General features: G+C 41.9%; 1 protein-coding gene across 5 annotated transcripts in view; it reads right to left on the minus strand.

Moving 5' to 3' along the window:
- Window positions 1-9,802: 9,802 nt before the first annotated feature.
- CPEB2 (cytoplasmic polyadenylation element binding protein 2) overlaps window positions 9,803-25,873 on the minus strand; it is a 177,936-nt gene continuing 161,865 nt past the window's right edge. For all 5 annotated transcript variants that reach the window (XM_029590816.1, XM_029590789.1, XM_029590798.1 and 2 more), the window contains 2 exons: window positions 19,976-20,157; window positions 9,803-10,879 (listed from right to left, as the gene is read on the minus strand). In XM_029590816.1, coding sequence (XP_029446676.1) covers window positions 10,652-10,879; window positions 19,976-20,157 — 410 coding nt within the window. In that variant the 3' untranslated portion in view covers window positions 9,803-10,651. The remainder of the gene's footprint in view (window positions 10,880-19,975; window positions 20,158-25,873) is intronic.

The raw sequence follows: 25,873 nt of genomic DNA on the forward strand, positions 1-25,873 counted from the left end.
AATTGAACTTGACTAAGCATTAAAGGTCTTTGCCTTTGCTCAGATACCAACTCTCTTCAAGAGTGAACTGTGAGAAATCAGAGACCATGCTGTTTGGAGAGTAGGATTCAACTTCTGACTCACTACTCTTCCCCACGGGACAACCCTAATCAAGATCCTTTAAATGTGGGAAGACAGAGCTGCCAGAAGTATTGGGAAGACAAACTCATGAAAGGAAAACTAAAGCGGGGATTGTGGAGACTTTGAAAGCTGCACATTGAGCGAAAGAGCAAAGTACTGAAGAACGAGGCTTTCCCCATGGCTCCAGTGTGCGGTATAGACAGTCTTCCCTGGTAGCAGTGGCAAGAGCCATCACCAGGGCAATCTTCTCCTTTATCTGTAACTGCAAGATGGTGCAGCTCTGTTTAAGAAGCATGTAAAAGATGGAGAAGGGGGTGGGACTTATTGACTTCATCACCATAAACTTCAGGGTTTGTTTTTTTTTTGCAGCTGCATCAGAAAGACCCTGAGAAGTAACAACAAAGCCTATGTGGGGTACTACATTCTCTGGCTCTTCCTAGCCTGGAGCAGGTTGTGCTGGAACAAGTGAGAGAACTCACTGCCTACAGCTGGATTTGTCTTGGTACAAAATAGAGCAAGTCATGAAACGTTAAGACAAGCGGAAAAGCACTTATGCAGATTTTCACTTGTGGCTTATCATATGTTGAGGAGCACAGCTGACTGGACACGTTTGTTTCAGATCAATATTTTCTCATGGTGAGAGCACAGGGATGGGAGAGGGTGGATGTATCTTTTATTATGTGATGTTTTGTGCATACTATAGATGGTATACTACCGTAATGTTCATTACTTGTGATTCTTTATACTGTACATAGTATCATAGCACTGCTCTGTAGTCCACCTGGAACTGCAGAATATAAATCTTCTCTGAAATTAAATATCTCACATCAGCTTTATGGTTAACAGAAAATCAACTACAACCTGATTGATGGGAAGGACACTCTGGAGCTCATGAACAACCTACCAGATAGCATCTGCCCCACAGTAAGGCATTCAGGTGATTGATAAGCAAGCAGTCTAGCAGAGAGACATACAGGGTGGCAATCTCAGAAGGTGCCAAGGAGTTGCACAGCAAAAACCAAACAAACACAACTCTTCATCTGTTTCAGGAGTGCTCTTTTGCCCAGGCCTTACTAAAGGCTATTCAGGAACTGCATCCCAAGAAAGTATATAACCCACACATTTATTTAAAATTCAACCTTAGTCACCATACCAAAATGCCATGTTGACATGTCAATCATAATTTATTAGAACACAATTCATGTCATAACAATCATAATTTAAACAAAAAATTAAACATTGAAATACTTGGGAGCCAAGCACCCTGTATAACCATCCCACGTGGGTTGAATAGGCGCCAATGAATCCCCTAATGCAATAAGGGGATTAGCGCCTATTCAACACATATCCCACGAGAGTCTAATAGCAATAATCACATGCAAATGCATTTTATTAAGGCTGTTAGCATTCACTCCAGATGCTAAATAAATAAATAAATAAATGTGGTCTAGGACACACATCTAGCACTCAGTAATTAACGCCTGCCTGGGGCTGGCATTAATTGCTGAGCGCTCCTTAAACCAGTACAGAAAAGCAGAAAAAACTGCTTTTCTGTACTGCCTCCTACTTAATATCGCTGCGACATTAATATCCTTACGATATTAAGTAGGAGGAAAAGTGAAACTAAATAAAGTTAAAAATAGAGGAAAAAAAAAACCCACTGGCAGTGGGTGCAGGAAACAGACGCTCGAATGACAAGCGTCTGTTTCCTGAAACCCCTGGCTGTGTGGCGTTTAGGAAAACAGACACCGATAAACTTGACGTCCGTTTTCCTAACCAGCAGACCACTGATGGTGATCGGGTTCATGTTAGCAAGGAGGTACTAGGGGCATGCAAGCAACCCTAGCATCTCCTTACCAACGTGACCCCCTAATTTAAATATTGTATGGCACCCCCTTTGGGAGGTGCCTGGGGCGCGTTAAGAAAGCGGGCGCTGACTGTTCAGCGCTCATTTTCTACGCAAATTTATTGCATCGGCCCCTTAAAATTTCAAACATAAATTAATTCAGATAAACTGCATTCAAGAGGTCTGAATGAAAAACAAGACTTTGCACGAGTAGCTTGTAAATCTAATGCCTTCTTCCTTGTCGAGAGCGAGCCAGAGCTTTCATAGTAGTCAACTATTTATACCGCTAAAAGAGGACCAGCTAGTAAACTGAGGTGAGGATGTGGTGGTGGCTTATGATTTGGGGGCCAGTTTTACGTGCAGAGTGAGATGTACGAACAGCACAGTACAACTCAGTGAAGATTTAACATGATTTGGAGTGAGGAAAGTCAGACTAAGATGAGATTACTTCAATGTTCTCTCATCCTAGCTTGATAGTACCCTGGCAGAGTCCATCAAGCTAGGGCAAGAGAACATTGCAGAAATATCTTCTTTGTATGACTTTCCTCACTCCAAATCACATCAAATCTTCAGAGGTCAACTGTGCTGTTCGCACGTCTCACTCTGCATGTAAAACTGGCCCCCAAATCCCTAGACCACCATCAAATCCTCACCTTGAGTTACTAATTGGCCCTTCTATAGCGGTATAAATAGTTGACTACTATGTGTGCCACCCCAGAGGCTCTCTCTCCATTACCCCTCTCCCATGGCCAAAAATGCCCAAAACAGAATGTGTGATATTTATTGCAAATTGCATTTCAGCTGTTTCAGGCATATCGCACAGCTTAACGCCAGGAAAAAAGGTGTAGTTATTTCCAATGTTAAACATGTGCGATAGTGTAACATACTCTATTGCACAGTGCGATGACAACCCTCATTTTAATTGATCCCACCCAAACCCCTCCCAAATCCTGCTGCCCCTTTGAATAAAGCTGTAAAATTTTCATTCGCACTGCACGTTGCGATAACTATCGCGTGCGTTAACGCCATAACGCATTTTGATGAATGACCCTGTGAGTTGGCAGCAGCAAGTTGGTGGCGGTCAGGCACATGCTCCATTCAGGGCTGTATTTAGGTTTTGAGCACCATAGGCAGGGGTTTTTTTTGGGTGGGGGTGGAGGGAGACCCTGGAAATCAGATAGTGGGTGAAGTCCCTCTACCTCTGCTCCCCTCCAGATTCTCAAAGTGCCACAGCAGTGCCCTTGTGACATGGATTGCTAGAATAAGCTCCTCCTCGGCACAGTTGCACTCCTTGTTTGCCTGGGTATTTGGCACCTTCAAAATCTGGTACCCTAGGCAATTGCCTATGTTCCTATGTCTAAATCCAAGCCTAGCTACATTCCTATACTACCAGGTTAATTTACAATATGGAAATGCTTTTTATAATCTGCCATTCACAACAGATAACATTTTTTCTTTAACTGTAGTATATCTGATAATGTCATACTGAATGCTAACAATGGTTTAACATTTTAGTTTAAGTATTTCAGTACACAAACACCTTATGTATGTATTCCACCCAGTACAACAGTTATACAATTGACAGTCTTTGTTTTCATCTCAATGTATCTGATACTACATTTATGTTTATTGATTTAAAAAACCTATTTTATACACAAAGTCTATTGTTTATAAATAGATCTGTCTTTCAGCATGGGCAATTACCCAGCAGTGATCAACTGCGTAGGGAACTAATGACTTAATACTTCACTTTTGTTGTAAAAATAAAAATGTTGATTTAAATGAAAGTGTTTGTTAAAGCTGCTGTACCTCTCTTCTAAATCCCCTTCATTATATCTATAGATGCTGCAATGCTCTTTAATACCTTCTATTTTGGTTCCCCCCCATATTGTTACAATGAATAATTATGCCCTTCTATGCAATATTTAACAAAAATAAATCACAGCTGACACTGGGTGATTAATTCTTAAGAATGAGGTGTAACTGATAATATTTCTGCCTCACACCTGATAATTTTCCAGATGACATGAGACATGATAGTCTGTTGTAACGCACTAATTTCATTTTGCACTTGCACTTCATGTAGGAGGTCAAAACCCCTGGAGATGAAAAATCCTCTTCTGCTACAATGGCTGTCGCTCCAGTGTCTGGTGTGCATCTCATCTTCGTGGGCTCTCGTAACTTCCCTCCCCCTTCATACGAGGGAATGCTAGTTTGTTTGTAAATAGCAATGTTGTACAAGAACAGTGGGCTGAATCAGGGCAGTTGTTGGCCAAAACGGCACCCAGGGCAAGGTTTGCTTTTGGCATTCCCCCTCTTACTTTTTGGGCTTGCATGCTCTACTCTCACTCAACAGGGCAGCATGGCACCCACAGCTGGCGCCCTACTTGCAATGGCTCTGGACTAAATACATCCAAATTATTATTATTTATCTCTTAAGGGTAAACAGGGGCAGTTTACTGATTATTAATGGTTGTATCATCAGACATGGGTGTAGGACACTGTAAAGGAGATAAGGCTCAGGGAACTGCAAGCTTCATGTAGAGTTCAAGTGACTAGTATCAACTCTTTCTTAATCTTCCTATTGTTTATCAACCTTATCAGGAAGAATTCTTGAGAGTTGAATCTCTGCTGACTGTAGAGGGCAGCAACACGATTGTGACACTGCAGGCTTCCAACCCATACAAGTTTATCTGAATTAACATAACACAGCTGTAGGCAGCAAACAGTAGCTTTCTTCAGCAGTGCAATAAACGAGTGGTAGCAGAAATACTTCTGTGGTCCTTGAGGCAGGAAGGAATGGGTGGGCAGCATAGTCTTCAGTTGCTCTTCATTCAGCCACACAGTCTTGGATGCAAACCACAGTGCATCATTACTCCATTCTGGTCTCTAGATTGCAGTAATCAGAGGGTACAATGTTATTGTCTTTATGACTGTACATCTTGAGCCCGGTTTTATAACATAGCCCTTACGGCTGAAGTCAATCCCCACAGACTCCAGCCATATCTTTCATGGCTTGCAGGCATAAATGTTCACACACATGTTTATGCACACACTTTTGATTTTAGAAAATGTATATAAACAGTTTTCCCACCCGAACTCTGCCCTAGGAACACTTTTAAGAATGCATGAAAGTATGGTGTGCCTTTACTTCCATACATACTTTTACACAAATAACTGCTGGGGTAATTTACAAAAGGCCCATATACATGCGAAAAACGAAGTTTTTCACACATATATGCTTTTGAAAGTTCAATCCATTATAGACCATGAATTTTCTTCCATCTTCATGTGCAAATGTATTTTATGTTCTAATCTGTTACCCGGTAGGCACAATAGTTTCTAGTTGGCTAGAAGTGTGTGAAAGAAATAATTCAGGGCATAGTTGTTTTAACTGGCAGCACAGAGGCAGTAGACCTCGTCACCTCACTCGAAAACAGGAGCTCTAGCAGGGCCCTGTGTAACAAACTCACCCTCAGCACCTCTTTCAGGCTTAAGACAGCAGTTTTTAAACTGCCTGAGCCCTTCCAGAACAAGGACACCTACTACAACTTGGTGCAAGCTTCTGCATCAAAAATGTTAAAGCCCACTATCAGGCAAGCCTGTAGACTGGAGAAAGGAAGAGGAATAGGTTTTGTGCTCCTGATACAGGCTGATTTCTTGATGAACAAGAAATACTAGAAGGCGGCAGCATGATATGAGGCTGGAGGGAAGAAGACCCAAAGTAAGGCAAGGATAGCAGATGGATTAAACCACCTCTCAATGGAGCTGATAAGGTGAAAAGAATTAGAATGAAAACACATGGGAAAAAAAAGTCAGGATACTTCGTTAGGGAAAAGTAAGGGTATTGATGGAGATAAAGTACAGAATGAAAAAGTGCAAAAGGAAGGGGGGGGGGGGGACTAGCAGACTGTGTGAACCTTGTGGTTATCGACCCTCATATCCTGTGCCGCTACTCTGCACGTAATACTAATGTGGACATGATGCATCCTCTGCTGTAATAGCTGAACTCCAATATGCAAAACAAAGGTTAGGGATTATAAATTACGTGATAGACAGGTAACAAGTCAATCTATTGAAAATAAGCATCAATGGAACCCCAAGAATGGAAGGTAGTGTTTAAAAAAAAAAAAAAAAAGCAATAGCCATTTGTCTCCTTCCGAGACTCGATTTGTTAAATGTGCCCTTTTGAATGTAGTACTTTTACAAATATCATCGTGTGTGTGACTTCCATCTGTTGATATGCTATAATATTTTGGATGTTATTTTATTGTATCTTGACTATATTGTGAATCATTCCAAATTCTTTTGAAGGAGAGCCGTATATAAAGTGCATTGTATTGGACTGTGCTCCTACAGCACTCTGTTCTGTCATCACAAGTTTCCACCACATCTGTGAGACAGCAAAATTCCCTTTTAACCTGCATAACTCAACACTTTCTCAAAGTGCACTGTTTGATTATATTATTTAATGGTATCAGACTGTGAAACATTAGCACACTTTCAAATTTTGGGTTCTTTGCTCCCTCTGTTTATAAGAAGGTATCATCGCACTATTATAGGCATTCAGGTTCTAAGCATCACCCCAATGAGACAAGCACCAGGACTGAAATGCAAGGCCTTTGAAGGAGGAGTGGGATAAATTCAGTGTTGTGCATGTATTTCCCCATTTGACAAACATGTTCACCAGGCTTCAAAAAGCAAACATGCCAATAACTTAATAGTTTATTAGTCAGTCAACAATATTACAAATATTTAAAAATTACTTAATATAAATAGTTGGCAGCAAACTATTCCATTACAGAGTTAAATTACCAGTACAACAGACAGACTGGAGATTTAGACACCTGGAAGATAACAGTAAAACAAACTAAAAATCTTTTCAACAAAAGATTTAAGCTGAAGGCGATCACCTAGTGTCCATAAAAGCATGGGTTCTCTTTTTTTTTTTATTTTGTTAGAAAAAAATAAAAAACTGCTTTAACACCCCATTAAGAATACAAAATAAAATCAACTGAAAATATTAATTTGCATATCAAAGAACCATTTATAATTACAATCCAAACACTCCGTAAACCACTTGTGCGATTCTATACAGAAACTCGGAATTAGAAACTAGTTGCTTTAATAGTACAAAGATTTCAGCTCCAAAAATAATTCAACATAAAATAAAACTTTAGCAATTAACATCATAAAATTATATTTTTCCACATAAAAATACAAAATAATATTAATGACAAGAATATGAAAAATTCCAAGTATTTTACTACTATTAAAATAATAAAATAAAAAACAAAACCAAAACAAACTGGAACAAAAGAAAAAAAAAATAAAAAACCCAAAATAAAATAGAAATATGCATGAAAAAAGTCTCTCCTTTTGTTAGCAAAACACTATCCAAAATAACTACAATCATTTACATCAGTACAAAGATTTCTGGATTTAAAAAATAGTTGCAATGACAAAAGGGGGCATCTTTTTCTTGACAGTAAAAAATGACACTGTGGATAAAATCTGCAAAATATGCAATGAAAAAAATAAATTTGCATTAAAAAGGTTTACACTGTTAATTTCTTTTATACAAATATTAGAAACAGTATTGCACGTCACAACACAGAATCGAGGTTAGTCAGCCTTCCAAAATGTGTTATATTCAAGTTTTCTAGCATCTTTGAGGAGAGGCTTTGTGCAGCCAGATGCAACAGGGATAAAATATCAAGTGTTTTCCATACACAAATATATAAATGCTAAATGTTTTCCTTCTTAACAAAAAGTGTGGATTTTTTTTAAATTTTCTTTTTTAGTTTTTTTTATTTTTCAAAAGTATTTTCAATTTCCTCCACAGTCATACTCTGGGGGAAGCGAGATGCACATTTGGGAGGTGGGAAGGGGGGGGCAACAAAAGTAAAGAAGCTTTAAAAATACAAAAATACAATCAAAATCAACTAGCAATTTTCTACAAAAATAGTAAAATAAATATGATTTGTAAAAATAAAAAAAGAAATATTCAACACAGTGTTTAACAGTTAGAAACTATGGACTTGGTACATACAAGACATGGATAGAGGAATTCTGCAGTCAGCTCTAGCTGGCTCCAGACGTACGAAGTGACACGTAAAACCAGACTGTTTCTGCTACTTTTACCGCTGCCATATATAAGGTTAGCTTTATGTGACAGTCCCTCCCCCCCCGCCCCTTTTTAAACATCTGCATTTAAGAGGAAGTGATTTTCACTATCTCCAGTTATTCACTTCGTCAAATTCTCATTTTTGTTTTTAGTGTTCATTATTCAATATACTAAAAGAACTTTAAATTATTAAGCAGAAAATGTGAAAACAAAGAAAAAAACCTTGCAGGTTTAAATGATATCTAAATTACCACTGCAAAACCTAGCAATGTTTTGTTTTCATTTCTAAATTCCAAAAATTGAGGTATAGCAAAGGAGATGTCATCAGTCAAAAAAAGTGTGCCTCAAAATAGCTGACTGTTGGAAAAATCTCTCACAGAGATATAAAAATAGTGCACAACAAATGTCAAAATGGATCAAGGTTTGGCAGGGTTAAAAGTTAGAAAAGAAGACTCCAATAATTACTGGAGGATCATGGTTAAGTTAACAAGTAGGGGGACACGGACAAATAAATTAGTAAAAAGCTCTTCTTAAAACGGCATCAACTTTAAACATTAAAAACTTGAACCACAACCACGAGAAAACAGAGTTAGACATGAACCACATATTGTACAGTACGAAGAAAGCACACTGCTGACAACCAATATAAGATCGACACTTTGCTTACATGTAGGATTGTCCCCAAGAGACTGCACAGAGCAATACCCTTGTAAATTTCTCTTTAGAGTCAGACTCTGCTAATTCTGCACGCCCATCAGCTCGTGGGATGCTCAGACTGCAGAATAGCCTGATGTTCTTTGAGAACAATGGGGAAAGTTGCATTCAAAAAATAAATAATCAGAACTGACAAACCTCATGGCTTCTGATTTTCTAATCAGAATTCATTAGCAGGAGAAAATTTTTAAAAAGTCAAGATTAAATACTGCCCCATGTCGATTTCCCCGCCCCACCCACCCTTTCGGAATTTGCAAGCTACATCAATACTAGAACTCCTTCATTAAAGTAAAAAAAACAAAACAAAAACAAAACACTACCCAGGACAGTCAAGTAACTATTTGTCATGTAACAGTGACCTCAGTATGACAGAAGACCACAATGCGCACAGGTCAAACATGTAAGCAAGTTTTAGGCCCAATTTCACTGTTGTCTTAAAGGTTAAAATTTAGTTTATTACGCAACTAGCTGTGTATTGTCTGTATACTAAACCATCTCCATTTTGACTTTACTTTAAGAGCTGTTTTACTAAAGCATTACGCATTTTCTTATAAGTACAGTTTTGATTTATTACTTATAGCTTTCACATTTGGTGACTGGTTAGCAGTGTGCTGGCCATCTTTGGTTCGTAGAGGAAGTCTTTAACCATGAAATATTGAAGGGGCTGAAATTAAACTTGAATTATTATTTTTTTGTTTTTGTCATCCAACTTCTAAGCTCATTTTTAGTCCAACTTGCATCTATGCTACATCACTCCACACCAATTAGAACCGCACATCACAAAAATAATTGCACAGGGATTACAATATTACATCCAGTCTGCGTAAATCGAATTCCACTACCGACCAGGTCACAAAATGGCTGCACGCAACGAATCTAAAACTAAATTTGCATATTGTACACATGTAGGACATCTTTAACTTGAGTCACAATAATGCATGCAAGTATGCTTTTTTGTAAAAAGATTTTTTTTTGTAATTTGCTCATGCTATCTAGAATTGAGAGCCTTTTTTTTTTTTTTTTTTGAACATTTGCAATAACTTACCTCTGGTTAGTTAAAAGTTCTAGTGCATGCATATGGTGTATACAGGTAAACAAACATGCAATTTTCTTCACATTCTAAACCTATGGCCATTTCAGCCATATTGTGCTGCCTGCATTTTGTCTACAATGCAGTGTGTCTTAAACGTTTTCAATCCCGTATTAATAGGTGGCATTACACACAACACCTATATAGCAGCAAAGCTAATACAGCTTGTGATTAAAAATGTTTAAAAATAGCTAAGAAAAATCAGATTATCTTGAGGTATTATTTCTTGCAAGTCAAAATGGAGAGCAAAAATCAACCCTAATTTTTTTTAGTTTATGTATATACTGAAAATAGCAACAATAAAAATAAGCTTTTTTTGTAGCAGACATATTCCATCTTCACTATTATTTTGCTACCTTTGGTAAATTACTGGGGCAGATCTTGAAGTTAAAAACCCATGTTTAGAAATAAGTGCACGCTTCACCCACTAAGTATAGCAGCAAACTGTGTGCCCCTATGCAAAAAACATTCTCTTATCTAGTTTTAACTTTACATATAAAAATAACTTGGAAAAAATACAAAGAAACCATTTTATTTTAACATGAAAATATCACAAAAATTAGTAAGCCTGAGATGTAGGGTTTTGGTGAAAAACAAGAGGCTTGTAGTGTTTTGGCTGCTGATAAAGATGCACGTATTGATAGCTGGGGTGAAAAGCAGAAGAATGCACTTATTTCTTCTGCATGTCTGTATCTTCAAACACAGTAAGCCACATGCACCCTTCTCTCCTTAGTTAGCTGCTGGCACAGAATGCCTAGTTCCAGCGGAAGTGGATCTGACGTGGCCGGTCAGCGCCCTCCTTTACCAATGGCTTATGGAATTCCCGTCCTGCGCGAGAGTGGATGTTCGCCCAGCAGAACTCACAGTAATACTGCAGGCAAGTGACATTGGCACAAAAGAACGGAGCAAACTTTCCACCGCAGCGTGCGCCTTGGCATTCGTCACACATCTGGTCGTCCAGCACGTATGGCTTTACCTCCACCTGGAGAGGACGAGAAAAAGAAAGAAAAAAATAAAATGGGCACACATTAGCGCACACTCCCAACTGACCTTGCACGATTGCCAGAACCAGAGACGCGCACACCTCGAGTCCGGCTCGGAGGCGTCGCCATACAGTCCCCCTTCCCCTAGGGCCTGTGAATGTTGCCTCCGCAGCATCCCCAACTGGCCTAGGGGGCAGAAGCAGAGTTTGAAAATCACGTGCTGATCTGCCAGAGGGGCAGTGCCCAGCGTTGCCACTGAGTTATCGACCCAGCCTAGGCTGTAAAATAAAGAAAGCATTATTAAATCAGTATATAGCACTCAGGAAAAGCACTGCCTCGCTAATTGTTGAAGATCAAGTTTGACAGACAGGTTTTGCATTGCAAATCATACTCCTACTTCTCATTTGTACACTGAAAATTCATTACACATGGATTTCAATAAAAGCACATTGCTCTGACAAGCAACGAATGTTTCCTACACTACACACCACTGCTCAATGAAAAAAACGTGCCAAACTTTGTATTATATTGTTTTAATGGCCAAGATGGAATACAAAATTCACTCCACCAGCATTTCATTATAATCTTAAATTGGGTTTTGTATTCCAGTGTATATGCTCTAGAGACCTGAAAGAATAATCCAAAGCAAAAATGTCCTCATTTTCTCCAAATGCCCACGGTTACATTTTGCTAGATGCAAAAAAAATGCAGTTCAATTTACGGAATCGATTTACTGGCCCATGAGAGAGAACAGCAAAAAGCCGGCCCTATAGCTGAGGCTACAGAGCTCTGTGCTGCAGTATGCACGTGCGTGCGTGTACGTATGTGTTGGGGAGATCCTGATTGACCCTGAATCGTATGTACTGTCGCGGGCAGTGCTACATCCTAAATCCTATGGCTGGACCACAAAATAAAAAAAAAGTGTTTTAAGCCCTTAAGAAAAAACATCTGCCCTTTAACAAGAAGTCTGTTTGCATACAAACAACCCGAAGGTCTCACTTCAACAAAGCTAGTTCTGTCAAAAAGAAACATCAGAAGGGATTTCAAAATGTGCCCTAGTAGTGAACAACAACAAAGGCAGGGTACCCTCTGTATCCAGTAAGTAAATTAAAAACCTTCCAAGCATGCCTTTGGAGCATGTTACCATGGCCATACTGCTTTTCAAACACAATCCTTAGGGTAGTAAAGCTAGGGGACACCACGGTCATCAAGCTTGGTTGAAAACTGTGGGTGTCTCATGATGCACTGTGTGCCCTCAGGCTCCCAAATTCAAAATTCTCATCAAATTCTACACAGTAGAGCATAGTTTAAGAAGAATGGTCAGGACTATTTCAGATAAAAGTTCTTTTTTCCCCAGACAACTGAAGTTCTGGCCTCCCCTTTGCTCCCTGAGGCCCAAACCTCACTCCCTTCCCTCTCACATGATTCAATACTCCGATTAGCTGTTGGAACCATGGGTGCTCCATTGATTAATCTGAGCGGTGAATCATGTGGGAGGGAGAGAAGTGGGTAGAAGAGCTGCCCAGCTAGAGATCCATTTCCTGGATAACAGATCTCCGCTTAAATGATGCCCCACCATACTTACATGCCAGTGTGATATTTGGGCTTGTTTTTCAATTGGTATTTAACTGCCAAACAAGAACAGTCACCAGATTGTACTGCCGCTGAATTCTAAATGAAGCCAGCAGGAAGTAAGGTGGGTGCAACGGAGCTGGCAGCGCTGAGGTAGCTGGAGGGCGCATTTCTTGCAGTGCTTTGTCGTCTCTTCATAACTGGTGCCCATTTCAAATTCATGGGTAGGGGAATGCAGGGAAGGCCAATTTTATATTGCTCATTTCAGGGAGGCAGGGGAAGAATATTAGATGTGGACACTGCCCTACTCACCTCTCTTCCTCCCCATATCAAAAGAAATGTACCAGATAATGGTGCATTTCAGGCATTGATACCTCATGTGGAACATGGAGCCAATGAGCACAGCAGTGACACGTCAATACTCACACACAATTTTTAAAGATACAAACTGCACGTAAAGGGGGACATTTTAAAAAATTGTGTGGGACAGGTGCAAAGTCAAGCAAGTTTTTATTTTATTTTATTTTTTTTTAAGAGTTTTCCCAAGAGAAAGTATGCACGGACTTCCCCATTTGAAAATTCACCTAGAGAAAAAGTACTCACAGATATCTGCGCCTGCTTTTTCTAACCAAATAATGCACATAGATTTGAAAATCCAAAACACTGCCCAGTTTCCTCCCCTGACTAACCCCGCTCCTAGAACACCTCCACTACAATGCAAGTAAAACTATGTAGTGTGGAGCTCTGTGCTTTTGAAAATCGCCCTAAAAAAATAAATAAATAAATAAATTTAGTACTTCAGGAAATCATACCAATACCTAAAATCCATATAAAATAGGTTTTACCCCTCTCTAGCTGGGTTAAGGGTTTTCCCCATTGCTCTCTTTGCTTTCATTTTGTCCATCAGCTGTTTCCTTGTTCTCCTTTCCATTTTCTCTTCTTCTGGGCTTGTCTCTTCCTTTCTTCCTTCAACACTCAATCACCTCATCTTTATTCAATTCTCATTTCCCTCCATCTTTCTTCTCCACCTCTCTTCTCTTCATATCATGTCTATTTCCCAGCCTTCCCCTTCCTGCACTGACCCACTTGGAGTCTCTCTCTCTGCTGGCTCTTGGCTATTTTTCTATTATCTCCCTGTCCTGGACTCTACCTCTCCCACCTCCCAGTCCTCCATCTCCCTCTCTCTCTGGTTGCCCTCACCACTTCATAGGTCTCCTCCCTCTCTCCAGCCTTCCATTCCATCTTTCCAACTGTCAGCCCCTATTCACGCCCGTTTTCCCCCAACTTCCAATTTAAATCTCCCTTCTCTGCTTTCCCCACAGCAACGTGCAAGCAGCAGTAAGTCACAGGCAGCTTTGATGCAAAACTCAATCAGATGTCGCAGGTACCACCGGAGACCGTGAAAACGCTGTGTTCTTCCTCCGACTCCTATGTGGGCTTCTTTTCTAATCAGGAAGCCTGTGCAATAGGAAGACAGGAAGGCCGAGGCAGTGGCAGATACAGTGAGGACAGGAAGCGCAGCACTTTCACTGGCCCCTGGGGTGCCTGCTGGCTCTGCTTTAGGTCCATGACCAGCTGCCTCTCCTCCTCCTCCTCTCAAGGTAGTGATGGCAGCTTTGGCCTGCTCCTCCGCCAACACCAGAGACTGTGAAATGCCACAGGTGATCAAGAAATGGGAGGGTGTGCAGATCGATGCTGGCAATGGATCATCAAATGTCCAAAAATGACTCGAATCACTACATCTAAACAAGAGTGATTTGAGATAGAGATATAAAGCACCAATTCCACCACAAATAACTCTATGGTGTTAATTGTAGCTAAGGGGGTATCAGAAATACTGCAGTTCAATACGGCAAAAGCCTCTGGATTTCTATAAATCAATCATTTACACCAAAGTCAATAATGTGTTACATTAAACAGTATTTGCAAAGTTGTTATTGTGCCAGTACATGTCCACTCATAAGACTGCTAGTTTAAACACAAAATGAACACCATCCAAAAACCGCAAAGTCCCAAACTGAAATCCCAACACTGGCCAAGGTTTTGGCGATATGCCTGCCTGGTTGGGGGGGGAGGGGATCAAATCAAAGCAAACTACTTATCTGGTGCTGTTGCATCAACAGATTTGTGTCCTAGCTCACAGCTTATTGTCAAAACAGTCCCTAACACGGAGAACAGCAGGGCTGACTGGGCAGCATGGGTTTTTTGGAGAGAGTTCAAGTTTCTTGTCCCATGTGACGGCGGGAGTGATTTGAATGCACACATCCTGACACTACCCCTTGCTTGAGAACTACTGCATCATGGGAGTATGTAAGAACTTCGAGGCTTGATGTGGATTGAAGCAATGATTTTTTTTCAACACTTTTATAAGGTGACTCATGCTTCACATCCATCACTATACCAAGGTTAAAGATATATTTTTGGAGGGGTCAGCCAAGAGAACCCTGTGTAAAGAGGTTCTTTATCTAGCAGGGGGAGGGGATGTTACTGTTTGGGGGTTTGGTGTTGTCACAGCTGGGGTAGGGGGCGGGTAGCCCGAGCCGATTGGAGATTATGCAGTGGTTAAAAGTGTCTGACTTGACAGGTGTCAGGTCAGTGGTTCCTAACTGTGCGACTCCTTGCTTGGGCGGTGGTCGACGTGGTCGGCCCCTTGCTTGGCGGCAGTGGGAGTCATGGGGGGCGTGTTCATGATGTGACCACATACAGGCTGGGATAGCCTCTGATTGCCCGTCTTGCTGGTTCGTGGCTGATTGATTGTTACAGTGAGCTGGCTCGGGCTCCGGGATGTTTGTTAATAAAAGCTGCGGCCTGTTCATCCCAACCTGTGTTAAGTGTATTTATTGGTTGTAAAGAGACGGGCGTGGGCAGAAGTGTCAGTCCTGGCTACCCATATTAAAAATGCACAAAAGGCAGATAGACTAAAACACTGCATACCAGATAGGGACCAAACACACACACACACACAAATTCCAGACCCAGATAGGGCATACACCACAGCAAATGGTAATGCAAAAGAGAATTTTCAAAAAAACTTGAATGCCAGCCAAAATGTTTAGGAGATGGGAAAAACTCCATCCCACCCTACCTAGCTTTTATTTTTAAAACACCAATTGATCCTGTCCCTTTATTTGCTCATTTTTTTCATATTTTGTTTTGCTTATTTAGTTTCCCCCCCCCCCTCTTTCTGGCCTCTCAGCCTATTCCTCTCCCCTACCTCACTGCTTTATCCCCAGGCAGGCACAGCAGCTGTGACCTCTCCCTCTTGGGTAGGAACCCGATGGCAGCTCTTCCTGGGTTGTGGAATACCACAGCTGCTCCTCCAATGTCCAGGCCTGCCTCAGTGCAAGCGGCTCCTTTTCCTGGGCTTACTGCAGTGGCGCTTCTCCCCAGCATGCTAAAAGCTGCACGGATTTACCACAATGTCACTATGCAGCCCACCTCCCTTAGCTTACAGTGCGAGACTGGACAGCAGTTTTTTCCTCCTTGATCAACCGATGGCTCATTCTCCTCTAGGATCAATAACCCCCCCCCCCCCCCCCCATCTCCAGGGGTCTGCCCTCCATTTGCACACCCCTGCTCTAGATCACTATTTTGTGCTGTTATTCTCATCCTCCCCAAAATCTACACAGCTGCAGAAAGCTTCCCAGCAAGCAGGCCACAGAATATCACACAGCTGGCCACAAGCAGCTGTCTCCCAGTCACAAGAACGTACGCCTTCCATCAAAGCACTATTTACAGCAAACAGCATCTTGCCATAATGGCAAAGAAAACGGCTTCCGTTGACATTTCTACATATACTCACAGAAATGGACAAAAAGCTAGCGTGTAGGGCATGCATTATTAAATGAAAGTTCAGCCATATCTGGCAGTTTCCAGCTTCTAGCAGTGCTGCCAAAATCAACAACCTTGTTAAATTCTGCAATGCGGTATCATGCCTCGGAGGAGCCTTGCTAATGCTTTTTTTTTTATGATTTGAAGCTGCTGAAAGTAACATCTGCATTTCAATAAAGGTTTGAAGGCTGAAAGTTCATTCTGGCATGTCTTCAAGCCATTCTGAAGATGGCAGCTTCATTATCAGCTAAGTGCCGACTGCCCTTCAAGAGTTTCTAGAAACTAAAGTCCTTACTTAATGCTTCCAGCCCTGCAGCGAATGCAATCACATCTGAAAGCACTACTGTAACCTCCATTAATCAGGGCGCTTCTTGGCCCTACGATCTGTTCCTGTCGATGGTATTCAAGTAGGTCTAAAAATTCAAAGGATTTTATAGTCCGACAAAAATGATAATTGTCTCCCAATTAATCCTTACCACTACACATAAATGTGGAGCAGAAAATTGAAGTGGGAGTAGATTGGGTAAAAGTAAAAGCTATGCTTTCTTACAAGACAGATTCATTCATTCATTTACATGTTCGAATATTTCTCAACTTCTAGGTGTCCAGTGCGGATTCCAGCAAAGCATCCGATCACATTAAAACACAGCAACAAATTATACCAGATTCATGGGCCAAATACATGCTCGAGTCTGTATTTTAGAGACTACGGAACAACCTGTACCCTTGGATTTAGGAAATGAAATGTAGTTAAATATCCTCCCCCAAATATACTCATCCAAAAAATTAAACATTTTCAACAGATTTAGGCTTCATGTAGCATGATCAAATCTCAATTTGTACTCAAGCAAGCAGCAATATCCCTCCACCCCTCAGTGCACCACTTTCAAGTCTATGTACACATTTCATGCATTCTAAATACATGAACGCAATAGGATCAGCAGTGAGGTTCAGCTGGTCCGATATTCACTTTTGGATCAGAGCACTGGTATTGAATGAGGAGGGCCCAACTTGGCCTCAATAATGGCAGCCTGTGGGACATAAAAAAATGGCCAAGCTGGGTCAAACTGATGGTCCATCTGATCCAGTATTCTATTTCAGACAGTGGCTCCAAATTATTAACACTCAAAAGACCCAAACCAGAGCTCATCTCAGTGTCCCCTGTAGAGTTATATTATTGTGTAGCAACTTCGCTCGTTCCCAGTCACTAATATTTGTTTATGCCTTTGTCTTCTAGGAACATAGCCAGACTCTTCTTGAGACCTATTCTGCTTGCTGTGAATATATCCTATGACAGCAGATTCCATAAGTTAACTACCTGCTGACTAAAGAAATATTTTCTTGCATGTGTCTAATATACAGTTTCCTTGGATGCCCCTCCCGGTTCTATTAATTTTGGACAGGCTAAACTATTTCTTGTTTGTGGTTTGTTCTTTTCCCTTCATAATCTTGTAGACCCATATCATATCCCTCTTCAATCTTCTTTTCCAAGCTAAAAAGCCTTAATTGTTTCAGCCTTTCATACAAGAGATGCCCCAATGATCTCACCATTCTGTCTGCCCTTCTCTGAGCTTTCTCAAGCTCCACCACATCTCTTTTGAGATGAGATCAGAACTGCATGCAGACTCTTGATTGCACTTTCCCAGAGTGGACCCCAGTGGCGCATCACTTTGTATTTGTCAACATTAAATTCCATTTTTTAGCTCAAGTCCCAATCTTTCTAGATACTTCCGCAGTTTGATACAATCAGCTTGTGTTTTAATTACTCTACATAGTTTGGTATCATCTGTAAATTTCAGTCTCTCTCACCACTCTGCCCTCTAGATCATTTATAAACAAACAGAATAGTACTGAGCCTAGTAGCGACCCTTGGGACACTCTGCTATGTACCCTGAGAAATGGTCATTCAATCTCACTTGTCTTCTTTCCTTTAACTAGTTACTGATCCATGAATGTATACTGCTCCCATCCCAATAGCCTATTAGTTTCCAAAAGTAATCTCATATGGTACTTTGTCAAATGTCTTTTTAAGGTCCAAGTAGACTATGCTGACAGGTTCATCATCATCCTTGTGCCCAGTTACAATTTTAAAGACATTAATATACTTGTGAGTCATGACTTGTCTTCCTGAAATCCTAATTAATTAGGGGGACTTTTATCCAGTAAAGCTGACCTTTAACGATTCACAGGTAGAGGCCAATTGTTAGGGCAATATCTTTCATCTGTGTAAACTTGGAGCTCCCATGGCACAGGGGTTGAATACTTATGCAAGCAGCATTTTTCAGTTTTTAATTTTAATTTTACAAAAAATGCAGAGAAATGATGAATTGTGACTTTGAAAATCTACTTTAAGACCATACTGGTTTGCATAAGAATACTGTCTGGAACAATCAGTGTGTCATCTGTAATCCACACAAATCTGACTTTTTAGAGGGTTAAATACTTTTGCAAGCCATTGTATAGCACAGTTGCTCAAGTATAAAAATATCTTCATTCTAAACATGTAAGAATGAAAGTTATTTCAGAACCATACATTTAGCTATTCAGTGCTCAAATTCAATGTATTAGCTGTCCTGATCCCTAGGGCTATGCTGCCTTTACGTATAATAAACCAGCATTACTTATGTCTCTGGAATACATGCTCATGACCTTCACAAAAGACATGACTCTCTCCTGGGGAATGTAACCTATGCATTATTAAGAGGGTGAATTTAACACAGACTAATATAGTGCAATTTCAGGAACAAACACAGATTTCTAAGTATATTGTATCGGTACATTTCAACAGTTTTAAATACCAGGCAAGCTAGCCTCAACTCTAACACTAAGTTAAAGGAACAAATCAGTCCTGCCTCGCTACAGCTTACAGAAAAGAATGGTGGGACTTTAGGCCCAGTACATGACTACATTTTCCATCATAATAATGTCAAACTATATATATCATACATTTCAGGTCAGGCCACTATTTCTAAATCTCAAAATGGGAGAGGGTTATATACTCAATTTCTGGAGTTCTATCACGGGGAAGGCGCAGAATAAGCCAATGATGTTACATATAACACAGGATGGGATCAATATATATATATAGTGTTAATTCACTAAGACCGATTTGGCTTTGATTAGTAGAGCACGTGGATACAGATCTTCCAGCAAATATTAGTCTATCAGAACTTAAAATGGACAGAAATATTTAGCAATCTGCAGTTCAACCAATATTACTGCTTATCAAAATCTAAAGCAATTCCAGATTCAGTTACGATATAGAGAAAAGCCTGAAGTGAATTTTAAAATTGCTGCATGTGTCAGCATTCTGGGGAGAGACAGGAGAAATGAGATCCGTCCCCAAGGCTGTACTCAACTATTGCTTTGAATAATCTAGGATCATTATTTCAGAGAATCTCAAAGGTTAACTACAAGCATTTCATAACCCTATGGCCCTATCATCGAAGGAAACTATTTTTAATTTTAAAAGTTTCAAGAACTGTTAAAAGTGCTTCAGAGAAAAATAATGGGAAAAAGGAGAGGCTTTAAAGAGTTCAACATGTCACGTTATATGCAGATAACTACTAAACAGTCAACTTGCAATATCTCTGCTTTTTAAGCGAAGTTGTCGTAGATATCCTAAGTGCATTCTGCAGGCCCAATAGCATACAGTTTGGAGAAAGAAAATTCAAATAATCCAAAACACTCACTCGTTTATCAATATCGCCGTGTTGGAGTTGAACAAACCGAGCACTAATGGCAGCGATGTAGCTTTGCTGATTGGAAAAAGCAACACGCCCAGCACCTTTTGGGTATTTCAGCTCCGGATCTGTATCGATTCCTGCATAACAGACTCCGCCATAGAGACGATCCATTATCATAGCCAGTTCCACTACAGAGAGAAGAAAAGCGTGTCATTTAAGAAAAGGAGGCACACTAATGATGTGAACATTTCTCTTCAACTGGAGGCTTACCTGACATGCTTTATATTATACACTGTCCTACCATAATAATCATGAATGCAGATAAAATTGTCCATTCTCTTGTAAGAGCACTTTATTCAGACTATACTAGTCTCCACTACAGTACGTTGCATAACTTTCTACACATGAACTAACCAATGCAGAACAATTCAGGGCACCTTTGGAAAATGTAAAAAAAAAAAATTGACAAGAAACATTCATAACTTAACATGCTTTATTTGGTAAAAAAACCTTGTCACTTATGTTCAAGAAGAATTACAGCAATGGTACAATGGACATACAAAAAGGGAAATTTAGCTTGACTTTAATATAGTTCTACTTCACAGTAATGGTGATCATGTTAAGAAACCCACTGCCTAAGCACTGTGTATGCAGCATCACTGAACATGCTGAAGAGAAAATCTGGCAATTTAACGATAAAAAGGTATTAATAAATATAGGGGCCGATGAACTGTGTTAACATCGTCCATTAATGTGCATAAACATGGTGTTTAATGCATGTACTAACGACCAATGTTAATGAGAGACAAATAAGTTATGCATTTCTGCAGTTATGCATGCATACAAGTAGATGGTAATGCAAAAACAAAACTACATCTCTCCAAGGTGTAGTTAAGATTTTTACATTAATTGTCAGATACCTTTTGTATGTTTTAATGTGCATACCTTTTTTTGCTGCACTACTAGGTAATAAGCTGTTTTGCATATCATTGCCTCATTAGCACAGATTTCACACTGGTGAAGAGTAAATGAAAAGGGAAACAAAGCTAGCGTCTGGAAAATTATTACGCATAAGAGCATTTGTGTACACAAAGTTCAGTTATTACTGACTTAGAAATTCCAGATAAGTGGTTAAAAATATCTTAAGTTTCAGATCTGATGGCCTTCATGAATGAAGCAGACATCGATATAGTGGCAGTACACAGAGCACCAGGAGTGGGATATAGTTGTACTAGGTTATAGCAAATGTTGCTTACCTGATGTAACAGGTGTTCTCACAGGACAGCAGGATGTTAGTCCTCACAAATGGGTGACATCGAGGATGGAGCCCACCACGGAAAACTTCTGTCAAATTTTAAACAGAACTTTGACTGGCCCCTACTGGGCATGCCCAGCAAGGCACTGACCCTGCAGCCAGCAGGGGTCTCCCTTCAGTCTGATTTTCAAAGCTACAGGCAGTGCCTAGAAAGTAAGAATAAAACGAACCCAACACCGCGGGGAGGCGGGCGGGTTTCGTGAGGACTAACATCCTGCTGTCCTGTGAGAACACCTGTTACATCAGGTAAGCAACATTTGCTTTCTCACAGGACAAGCAGGATGGTTGTCCTCACAAATGGGTGAGTACCGAGCTGAGGATGTCCCGACTTGCACCAAATGTACCCAACGGTGTGCAGCAGGCACAATAAGTGAGGAGAAATTTGGGAAAGGGCATCCACACCCAACCGGGTAGGTGGAAGGGTGTTGGTACATCAGGTTGGAAAAAGGTTACGCAAGACAGACTGGCCGAAGATGGAGTCCTGTCTTCCAGCCTTGTCCAAACAATAATGGGCTGCAAAGGTATGGAGAGAACTCCAGGTTGCAGCTTTGCAGATGTCAGGAAGCGGCACCGATCGAAGGTGTGCCACTGACGTCGCCATGGCCCTCACAGAGTGTGCTTTAACACGGTCTTGAAAAGGAATGCCAGCTTGCTCATAGCAAAAAGAAATGCAGTCCGCCAACCAGGAAGAAAGAGCCTGCTTACCCACAGGTTGTCCCAACTTATTAGGATGGAAAGAGACGAATAATTGAGTGCTCTTCCTATGGGAAACTGTACGGTCTAGGTAAAAAGCTAGAGCTCGTTTACAGTCTAGGGTATGCAGGGTCTGCTCTCCAGAGTTGGAGTGGGGCCTGGGAAAAAAGATAGGTAGTATGATGGATTGATTGATATGAAACTCAGAAACTACCTTAGGTAAAAATTTAGGGTGAGTGCGGAGTACCGCGCGGTCCTGCAGGAGCTTAGTGTAAGGCGGATAGGTAACTAGGGCCTGTAATTCACTAACCCTGCGAGCTGAAGTAATAGCCAAAAGGAATAACACTTTCCAAGTGAGATATTTAAAGTCACAGGAGTGCAGAGGTTCGAAAGGAGGTTTCATAAGACGACCAAGAACCAGGTTAAGGTCCCAGGATGGGGCCGGAGGACGCAAGGGCGGCTTTAGATGGAGCAAGCCCTTAAGAAAGCGTGTTACTAGGGGTTGTACTGAAATAGGATTACCCCCAATACCCTTATGGAAGGCGGCTACCGCACTGACATGCATTCTGATAGAAGAGGTTTTAAGACCTGATTCAGAGAGATGCCATAAATAGTCCAAGAATTTGGAGATTGGACAGGAAAGGGGATCAAGGGACTGAGAAGTGCACCATGATGTGTACCTTTTCCATTTGTACGAGTAAGACTTTCTTGTGGAAGGCTTTCGTGAAGCTATCAGGACCCGAGAAACGGAATCTGAAAGGTTGAAAGGCTGAAGGACTAACCTTTCAACATCCATGCCGTCAGGGACAAGACTTGGAGGTTGGGATGGAGGAGGCATCCGTCGTTTTGAGTGAGCAGATGCGGGTCCTTTCCCAGAGGAATGTGCCTGCGGATGGAGAGATCCTGGAGTATTGGAAACCATACTTGGCGTGGCCAGTAAGGTGCTATCAGGATCATGGTTCCTCCGTCCTGGCGTAGCTTCACGAGAGTCTTTGACACAAGAGGGAGTGGAGGGAATGCATAGAGCAGACCGGTTGTCCACTTGAGGGAGAATGCATCCCTCGGCCGAGAGTGCTGGCTCCGAATGAGAGAGCAGTAATCGTCCACTTTGTGGTTCTGAGGGGACGCAAAGAGGTCTATGCGGGGAGAACCCCACTTGTGAAACAGAGAGGTCGCTACCAGAGGATCGAGTGACCACTCGTGTGGTTGGAAGACACGGCTCAGCTGGTCTGCCAATACATTGTCTACTCCCGGCAGGTAAGTGGCCCTGAGGTACATGGAGTGGGAGAGGGCTTCCGCCCAGATCTGCGCAGTTTCCTGACACAGAAGGAAGGAGCCTGTGCCTCCCTGCTTGTTTATGTACCACATGGCCACTTGGTTGTCCGTCTGGATTAAGATTATCTGATGAAAGAGACGATCTTTGAAAGTGCGGAGCGCATAGCGGATTGCTCGAAGTTCCAGGAAATTGATCTGGTGTTCGGCTTCCTCTTTGGACCATAACCCTTGGGTTTGAAAGTCGTCCACATGGGCTCCCCAACCGATGTGAGAAGCGTCGGTGGTTAGGATTACTTGCGGATCCCGTGGAAGAAAGGGTAAGCCCTGAAGGAGGTTGACCTGAGTCGTCCACCAGGTTAAGGATAGGCGCAGCGCTTGTGTGACTGTGACTATGGAGGACAGAGGCTGAAAAGCTTGAATCCATTGGTGTCGTAGAGTCCATTGTGTTACTCTCATGGCTAGTCGGGTCATGGGAGTGACTTGAACCGAGGATGCCATGTGCCCTAGGAGAATGAGGAACTGGCGAGCCGTGGCAGTGTTCTGAGACTGGAGCTGGCGAGCCAGGGACATTAGGGTGTGGACCCTCTGAAGAGGAAGGTAAGCCTTTGCCTGTAAGGTGTCCAAGTCTGCCCCAATGAAGGATAAGGTTTGAGACGGGACTAAGCAAGATTTTTCGTAATTGACGAGAAACCCTAAGGAAAGGAGTGTTTGAATTGTCAATTTTAGGGAGGATTGAGCTATCTGTTGGGTGGAGGCCCTGATTAGCCAATCGTCCAGGTAGGGGTAGACGTGGACACCTTCCTTCCTTAGGAATGCTGCTACCACTACGAGACATTTGGTAAAGACTCGTGGGGCAGAAGCCAGACCGAAAGGGAGGACACGGTATTGATAATGGTCGTGGCCTACTAGAAACCGCAGATATTTGCGATGGGATTGTGTGATCGCAATGTGGGTATAAGCGTCCTTGAGGTCGAGAGAGCACAGCCAATCCCCTCTTTGTAGCAGAGGGAGCAGCGCGCCTAGGGTTACCATTTTGAACTTCTCTTTTTGAAGGTATTTGTTGAGGGCTCGAAGGTCCAAAATGGGACGTAGTCCCCCTGATTTCTTTGGTATTAGGAAGTATCTGGAATAGAATCCCTTGCCTCGTTGAGAGGGAGGAACGGGTTCTATAGCATTTGATTGCAGAAGAAGGGATACTTCCTGTTGTAATTGAGCCAAATGGGTGGATAGACTCCACGCTTGAAGAGGTGGGGAGTCTGCCAGAAGAGTTATGAAGTTGAGGTGGTAACCCTGTGCGATAATTGTTAGCACCCACTGATCTGAGGTGATCTGCAACCAAGGTTGTAGAAAATGGTACAGTCGACCTCCTACAGGGATGTCCGGAAGAGGGGTTTGGCAGGTGTTCCCTACAGGGGAGTCAAAGGCCAGCCGCAGGCCCAGGAGGAGGGGCTACAGTAGGCCTTTGTTTCCTAGGCTGACGCGGCTGAGGCCTAGTAGAGGATCGAGCTGGACGAGGCCTGGCCAATGGAGGGTAATAACGGCGTGGTCGAAAGAAGGACTTCTTAGAGTCTTTCTTTTGCGGTTGCTTGGAGGTCAGCTCAGGTGGGACAGTTGAGAGTTGTTTCAACGTCTCATGGTGGTCTTTTAACTCCGCCACAATCTGCTGAATTTGCTCTCCAAACAAATTATCGCCTAAGCAGGGTAAATCAGCAAGACGATCTTGAACCTTTGGGCGAAGGTTGGATGATTTTAACCAAGCCCAACGTCTGGCTGAGATGGCTGTGGCTGAAACTTTTGTGGAAGCATCGAATATGTCGTAGGCAGTCCTAATCTCGTGCTTCCCTGCCTCAAATCCCTTGTGAAGAAGGGCTTGAAGCTGCGGTTGGTATTGGTCTGGCAACGTGTCAGCATAGTCTTGCATCTGCTTAAGGATGGCTCTGTTGTACTGAGTCATGTAAAGTTGATATGAAGCTATGCGTGAAATCAACATAGCTCCATGATAGACTTTCCGTCCAACACTATCTAGGAACTTGTTGTCCCTGGTAGGTGGGGTAGAAGAGTGTGGCTTAAGACGCTTGGCCTTCATCTGCGCGGACTCAACCACAACAGAGCGATGATCCAGTTGAGGTTTTTGGAAACCTGGTGCTGACTGGACAAGGTAGGTGGAGTCAGCTTTTTTGTTAACTGGGGACACTGATGAAGGAGATTCCCAGTTTTTCTTGAGCAGATCCAAAAACACCTGGTGTATAGGGATGGAAGCGATGATTTTTGGAGCATCCAGAAATTGAAGGAGTTCCATCATCTGGTGTCTGTCATCAGCTTCAGAATGTAGATGAAAAGGTACAACTTCTGACATCTCTTTCACAAAATTAATGAAAGATAGATCCTCAGGAGGAGATCTTTTTCTACTCTCTGTAGGAGATGGTGGCGAAGGCAAATCTGTGTCAGAAGATGTATCATCATCATCACCCCAGGTATCGTAGGGATCAAATGGGGCTTGTAGCCCTGATGGACCTGGCTGAGGCTCTGAAGGCATCGATGGAAACCGAGATGGAATCGGTGCCGTAGGTGGAACCAGAAATGGCATCGATGGCTTCGGTGCTGCCGATGGAATCGGTGCC

Source organism: Rhinatrema bivittatum, chromosome 1 (assembly GCF_901001135.1).
Source record: "Rhinatrema bivittatum chromosome 1, aRhiBiv1.1, whole genome shotgun sequence".
NCBI lineage: Eukaryota > Metazoa > Chordata > Amphibia > Gymnophiona > Rhinatrematidae > Rhinatrema > Rhinatrema bivittatum.